A 7,918-nucleotide genomic window follows, 5' to 3' on the forward strand; every position below is an offset into this window, starting at 1 on the left:
CATCTGCGTCCACTCACCGGGACAGAAACTAAACTCTTGCACATTTCATTACTTTCTTTTTGATGCCAATTCTTAATAAGCATCTGCTATATTCCTAGTTCCACCTTTTTCTGTTCTCAATTAGCTTTTTGAGCTTTCATCCATTACTTTTGGCTTACAGTTTAATTTATCCACTGTTTTAAGCTCACTAAAAAGAATCGAGTTTATTGCCAAGAATTTGTCTTGGGGTCATTTAACTATTGTTAAACAATGTGATCTAATTCAGTATCACTATTTGAATCCATTGCTTTGAACTTATTGTTTCTTTTATTTGTTATTCAAGTCACCATAAGCTGATTCTGCATTAATACAGTACTTAAAAAAATGTTTTCTTTTATTGAAAAGTATTTAAGTCTTTCCAACTTTTCACTGAAGGTTTAATTATCCATAAGTCCGTTTCAGTTGTTATCCAGCACTAGCAAACTCTTTTGACTTTTTATACATGACTACAAATACAATACATAAACATATTTGTTTGTATTTTCAGCATTCATTTTTCCTTTAAGCCTTTCAGTATCTACCTATCAATTATTGCTTAATACGTTCACCTTTTAGTCATTGATTTTTTTTTAGCTATTTCTGTAGTGTTGAGTGTTTTCAGACATTCTCCTTTGCTTTTTCCTGCATATAGCCTTCCTGTTCGAGCTTCTCAGCGTTTATAAAAACGAACCTTTCAGTCATTATATTTCAACATTCATCCATTACTTATGTCACATATTTTAAAAGTCTCTTGAAATTTTAGCTATTTACTAACTATCAACTTATCCAATATTATATAAAAAATATTTATAACATTTATAACATAGTTAGCCAAGTATTTATGGTGCTAGCTATTTCAGCCTCTGATTTATTTATTGTAAATAATATAATATTATTGTAAATATTTTATTTTAAGTACTTTATCCCCATTCATCCAATACTTTTTCTTTTTTATTTCTATCTACCTTAAAGCTGTATAAAACAGATTCTTAAAACAGTTACACACTCCCTTCCTAAAATGCAGGCAAACTTTTATGACATGGATTATTAATTTTGCATGATTAGGATGAGGATTTGCAAAATATCCTCAGCTTCAACATATTTATAACATCAAACTCTACAATGAGTCAGTAAAAAACATGAAGAGCCAGCAGAGAAGTAGTTAAAATGCTATGTCTCCTCTTTTTCTCATAAGGTTTTTTTGCCTTGTCACTGAGATTCAGCATGTGACACGTCTCCAGTTAACCTTTGATATTTCCACTCAAATATTGGGACAGTGGATTGTTATCACCCGTTCCTGTAACAGGTGAAGTGTGTTAATTTCTCTGACCTTCAGAGAACAAAGGGCAGTTAAATCAAATACATCCTCACAGAACTTATAGAGCTTAATTTGGAGAAGGGATGTTTGTGTTTCATGAGTCACTAATCGCTGAATTCAATTTAGCTGCTTCTCTTTTAGGGCCTTCTTATGGCACCTGCATTTTTCCATAGGTCTACACAACTATTTCCTACATTAACCATCATTAAAAGGAACAACTAAAAGTCTGATTGTTTCAATGAAAAAAATACAAGCATACCAAATACCTTTAATAAAACTAGCAATACCCATCAAGCACTATATTTCTGTCTTTTGTACTCTTTGGTTTGTCATCACCAAAGCAACATTTTCTTTTCTTTGAAGCTGAAAACTCAGACAGTTACTGAAGGTGAAGCATTTCTTGTAATTGTTAAGTTGAGCTAATACGTCACTATGTTGTCACATGTAAATTGCAAAAGAATCTACTTCTGTCTGTCCTTGTCATGTCCTAAATGCCATAAAAGGTTTTTGCATCATGGAAGTTGGAGGGGGAAGTTGATGCATGTAAAAGGTTAGGTTCATGTGGCTGGCAGCTTCAGTCAAGGGTCGCTCGCTCTTTGTTGGCCTGCTGTCTGTGCTCCACCAACAGCATCAACACAATGATCCACCTCCTGATGGGAGCCGCGTTGTTGGGAAGTCTGGATGTCTCTGTCACAGAACAAGGTATATTTACATTTAATGATTTGGATTATTGTGTTTATTTTCTTGTTAAATAGACTTGGACTGATTTATTTTCTGTCCAATGATGACAACCTAAATCTGCAAACTCACCCTCTGATAAGTGTTCGTGTCAAGTTTAAAACATCACCTTTCATTTGAGAGTTGTGGAGTGTGTCTTTAAACTAATTGGTCACCATTTGGACATCTTGTGTTTTTTTTACTTATGCGTCATGACATGTTGTATTCAGTTACATTTAAGGCTGCAAAAGTGCCTGCAGCACAGCAACAAAGAACTTAACCTACATTAAGTGAATCTGAATTAGTATTACATTTAGTGAAAGAAAAATATTACAGTACACTTTTAGTCTCAAAGTTAAGTCAAATTTTCATAATCTCATTTTTTCACAGAAAAAGTACAAATGTTGCACTTGTTAGACCTGACCAAATAAGAGTATAGGGTCAGTGGTGAGGAATCAATTAACAAAGTATTGTAGAGCGTAATAAGCCCTCTAGATTCAAACTCTTTTCTGTAGAACAATTGAAAAAACCCTGCCCCATTTTAAGTTCTAGATAATTGAATTCTATAAAACCTTTGAAAGGAAAGTCGTTTCCGTTTTTTAACTTTACTGCCTTCATCACTGTCCGCAGAGGAATCAGTTATGATACACTTAACTCATTTAAGTGTATCTCATTTAACAACATTTTGTTCGTGTTTGCTGTATTTTATACTTCAGAAAAAGGATAAGATTAGACAAGGAAGGTTCAGAAAAATCCCTTGATACCCACCAAACGTTAAATCTTTTTAACTTCTAAACCCAATTAGACACCTGAATTAAAAGTCAAATGAGCTGTTACGGATATTAGTATTCTCTGTTAAGTGGCACAAGTATATATTGTTTCTTTTTTCACGTGTTTAATTGACTCTCTTGTCTACCGGTAAACCACCATGTAATCAATATCTTCCTTAGTTCCAGTGATGCTTGCTCCGCCCACCCAGGTGAGGTTTGACTCTGTGAACTATAAAAACATCCTGCGCTGGACTCCACCCAACATCAGCCACCCACTGCTGTACTACATTCAATGGAAGATGTGAGACATTACACACACACACACACAATAAAGGCTCCTTATAAAATATGTCAAAGTGTAGATCACCAGTATGCTGTGCTGAAGAGCTTGAACATTTTGTCCTATAGTACAGTACTTAAGTACAATTCTGAGGTATGTAACTCTAATGGAGTATTTCCATCTTCTGCTACTTATTGCTAGTCCTGCACTGCATTTTGGAAGCCACTACAGTTTTGTTTTACTTTCTTTTGTTAGAAATTCCCCATCTTCTGTTTCCCACTTATCGAAGGAGTCCCTCAAGGATCAATTTCAGGCCCACTACATCCTTATTATTAATAATCAAGCTACTCAGCAACAATAGTAATTGCTGGCTAGCTTTATTTACGTTCATGTAATGTTTGACACGCTGGAGACAATAATATTTTCAAAAAGTTCCAAAGAACTTGGACGTTTCAAAAGAAGCCTCTCCTAAGACCTCCGTCCTTAAGCTGCTGTGTACTGTTATTATAATGAGGTCAACCTTTACCAGTGGCAATAGTAAAATAAAAAAAACATCAGCTGCTCATTTCTGGATTTGTGTCTCCTCTCTGTACTTGTCAGTTATGGAGAGCCTGAATGGTTGGATGTGGATGGCTGTCAGGGGATACAAAAGCTCCAGTGTGACCTCAGCACTGTGACCTCTGAACCCAGAGAGTGGTACTACGCCCGAGTGCACGTCTCCTCCCTGCCCTCCAGCAAATCAGCCTGGGTTCTCTCCCCGAGATTCAGCCCACGTTGGGACAGTAGGTTTTTGACATGTCTTACTCTAACTTACAGAATAATTGTCTGCATCTTCTCTTCTTAACTGACTTGCTTCCCTGAAGTTATTCAATAAAATACAAAGAAAAATAGACAAGAACAGTAGAAAAGTTCTTATTTAAGAGAGAACGGGTATGATATCCAATATCATTTAGAAAGTGAGGAAATGTGTATAAAGTAAATGTTTAATGACTAAATTATAAGAACAGCAGAGTCATATAAGTGCCACAGTGTACACTGAACATATACGAGCACTCATTCGCTTTTTCTCAGAATAATTCAAGTACTGCTGGATGACAAATTACAGTTCTGACGTTGCCCAAACTACATGGACATGTTTCTCCCTGATTTTTTTTAAATGCACTTTTTTTAATCCATCATCTCTTCTGATCCTCACCTCTGCAGCAAAGATCAGCCCTCCCGCTCTGAGGCTTAATGTCACAAATCAAGGGGTGGTGGTCAGCGTGAGATCCCCCAAAGCTCTGGTCAAGAAGATGCAACGCAGGCTGCATTACAAGATTTACCTCACACACACAAGTGGACAGGAGGTAAGACACAAGTGAGACGCCTTGATTTTGGTGTTTTACAAGTTAAACAAATGTACATCAACAATGATGCTAGCAGTTTAGAATTTATGAATATTAGCTGGACATAAAATTAAATGGAAAATATTTGGTGGCCACGTCCAATCCTTTGGATTATAATGAGATTTGCTTTCAACAACAACAACAACAACTCTCTATTTCAAAATCTCTCTATTTTTCTTATAATATAATTTTTAAATAAAGTCATTTATGAATTTTTTAAGGTTTCTCTCCTGTAAAAGTATAAATGTGTCTCTGACTTGTAATAACTTTAAGAATAAGCAAAAATGTTTTCCGCATGTCATTCCCCGCTCTCACTCCCTGGTTTCCGACTCTATCCACTGTCCTCTCTCTGCATTAAAGGCAAAAAAAAAAAGAATAAACAAAAGTATAAAAACTTGAAGAATTTAATGTATTAATTTCAGGGTCACATACTTACACTTTCCATAGTCTATGTACGTTACCCTGAAATAGAAAATACCTAACATAATAATAAAAATACAAGTTAGAAATACATATTACTTTTAAACATTTGCTGCTACCATTTTAAAAATGAAGAGGAAGAAGAAAGGCTAGAGGAGGCGGAAGAGGAAATGTAGAAGAAGAAGGACATGAAAGAACAACACTATGAAAAAGCTCTTTTTCTACATCTAACTTTTTCATTGTGTTGCCCTTTAAGACCAAATTTTCCTCCCAAATTACACAGTACCTTATGTTAGTTGTATTTCAAATGTATATCCACGCTACATTGTCCCCTGATCTTGTCTCTTTGTATGTGTTATCTGTTCTTCAGGACGTGCTTGAGATGGAGTGCTGCTCTAACAAGCTGAATCTGAAGGAGCTAAAACACGAAGAGAGATACTGCCTCCAAGCTCAGACCACCATCCCCCACCAGGCCAAGAGCAGCCCTCTTAGCTCCTTGAAATGTGTCACTGCACCCTAATCACACAGGTATGATCAAGCACAGTCGAGAGGTGCTTAAATCCTTACTTTAAGTATAAGTACTATTTACTGGAAAAATACTCTCCTAAAAGCAGAAATCCAATAACCTCACTAAAATAATGAATAGAAGTATTATCCACAAAATGTACTTTAAGAATGTTTGTTTGACATGCGCAAACATGTGACACATATTTCATAGATGATCACTGTTCACCGTTTTTCTCAAAGTGTTGTGAATAAATTAGTGGCAAACAAAGTAACAGGAATATATAAAAGACAGGATATTTAAAAGCCTATAGAAAAAGGGACATTTAATCATTTGGTTAATCATAACAATTCAAGTTCAATTTCACCAAACAATAGGAGATGCTTTTCATTGGTTACTGTGCTTCATTTGCATAAAAGTGTTTGAGCAAATTGACTTAATGACAAATACACAAACTAAATGTAAGTAATTGTAGTTACACAAAACGTGTTGGTGTTAGAATCTCCTGTAGCTGTGAAACAATGGCACATCAACTCATCTTTCTCCTTAAATGGTTGGGTAACTCAGGGAAAAAACTTTTTCAGAGGTGCAGAACACTGACTGAATGCAGAATCCAGATGTAGTAAAAAAGGAAAAAAGAAAAGCTACTTAACCCGTGAGAATGTTACAAGTTTCTGCTTTGTGCGACTGTGTCAGTGCTCCTCACAGACCAGCTGGACAGTATCGTTAGCCAGTGAAAGGTAAGCTCTCTGTTGTAACAAAAGATTACCCAATGAGAAGTCACATATCGGCTGTCGCAGAACAATCGCCCGAGGCAGCGAGACAGAAAGAGGGAGGGAAAATGAAACTCCTGGAGGAGAAATCTTAGCAGGAGATTTTCTCCACAATGACTATAATTACCTCTGCTCACCCCACCCTTTTCACTATTTTAAGATGTGCGATGGAGTGTAGACTGGAGATAGTGTAACTCTGGAAAGTTATTCCTTTGTGCAGTTCATTAATCTTTCTTCTCCCATCTTTTTCTTTGTCTTTTTTTTTTCTCTTTTAGAAAAACTTCCAACATGATGCATTGAGGGACTGCAATTATATCGGTTTAGCTTTGATTTTTGTTTTTACCACTACCTCGACGGCTGCAGTCAAAAAAGTCAGTGCCAAAAAATGTGACTCACTTTATCATGAAAGGCATTAAGAATCGCACATTTTTGTTTGAACAGTAGGGTCGAATTTAACTTTGAGTGCGCAGAATATTTGAGGTGAATGGTTTTATCCTCCTATAATCTTTAGCTGAATTGCTTCAATCACAAGTATAATTGTTTTGTCTTTTTCTTAAAATTTTTGGCTTTGTTTTGTTACTTTTCAAAATATGTCTTCGGACATAGGACAGTGACAGTGACATGGAGTTGTATCAATTGGCTTGCTTATAACGAAACACTAACTTTTTTTGTTGTTGTCCCATCTGGTGATATCACCCAGAATGCCAAATGTAATATTCTTAAACAATAAATGAAGTTATATCTTTAAATAAACTCACAAGTCTTAGTAAGGGAAGTAGTTCAGACATTTAAAAGTGTACAAGAATACATAATCTTTGGCTCCCCACCCCCCCAATATTGAGTTTATAGTTATTCAGTAATCAGATTTGAATTAGTCAGGACTAATGATTTACATAATCACTTCTAAATGGAGTCAATTCATGACCACCAGATGAATATTTGGATTTAACGTTGAACATTGTTCATTTCATTTGTACTTGATCAAATGTAGTTTGATTAATTTAAAGTTTTATTTCCCTTGTGTATCTTATCCATGTGTGACAATCAATGAGTATCATATTGAGTTTTTTTGCAAAGAGCTTTAGTGTAAAACTGTTCAAATGCACAACTCTAAGAATGTAACATGCAAAATGTAGTTGTTGGAAATCTCATCGCAAATAAAGACACGCTGGTTAATTCTGTCTTATTGTTTGCTCCTTTTTTGTTAATGAAAACTTCAAATATAAAAGATAAGTGTAACTCAGATTCTCTTCATGTCAACCAATCCAGCAAAAGTAATTAAATAAATTATGCTTTTTTAAAAAACTTTTTTATCAATACTTCCTTTCCTGACCATGTCTGTTGCAATCAGCTTCAAGACGATTGATTCTTCAGAAAACTTGTGTTGTTCAATGACAATATACTTACAATGCTGACGTAGATTCCCCTTGTACTTGGTGAGTACCTACTCTGAAAAATAGGCACAGTCTGCACTAGCTCAGGAGCTCCGTCCTAGCAGTATTAGTCAAAATTCTATACAGCGATATGGGGGCGCTGGTGGAGCAGTGGTTGGTACGTGCGCCTCATGTACAGAGGCTGTGGTCCTTTAAGTGGGCGGCCCAAGTTCCCCACTATCTCTGATTTCCGGCTCTGTCCACTGTCCGGTCACTCCAATGGAGGCACAGAAGGATCCAAAAATAAATCTTGATTATTTAAGAAAAATAAATTATACAGCGATGTTAACATTTCTAGA

The 7,918-nt window shown here is 35.7% G+C and overlaps 1 protein-coding gene across 1 annotated transcript; it reads left to right on the forward strand.

Annotated features, from left to right (window-relative positions):
- Nucleotides 1-1,729: 1,729 nt before the first annotated feature.
- il22ra2 (interleukin 22 receptor, alpha 2) lies at nt 1,730-7,367 on the forward strand. The gene is made up of 6 exons (XM_020643057.2): nt 1,730-2,038; nt 3,004-3,124; nt 3,704-3,885; nt 4,307-4,449; nt 5,279-5,436; nt 6,462-7,367. Exons 1-5 carry the CDS (start codon nt 1,975-1,977, stop codon nt 5,426-5,428), a joined length of 660 nt encoding a protein of 219 aa, XP_020498713.2. The 5' UTR covers nt 1,730-1,974; the 3' UTR covers nt 5,429-5,436; nt 6,462-7,367.
- Nucleotides 7,368-7,918: the final 551 nt, after the last annotated feature.

The sequence above is a fragment of the Labrus bergylta genome, chromosome 10 (assembly GCF_963930695.1).
Source record: "Labrus bergylta chromosome 10, fLabBer1.1, whole genome shotgun sequence".
Lineage (NCBI taxonomy): Eukaryota > Metazoa > Chordata > Actinopteri > Labriformes > Labridae > Labrus > Labrus bergylta.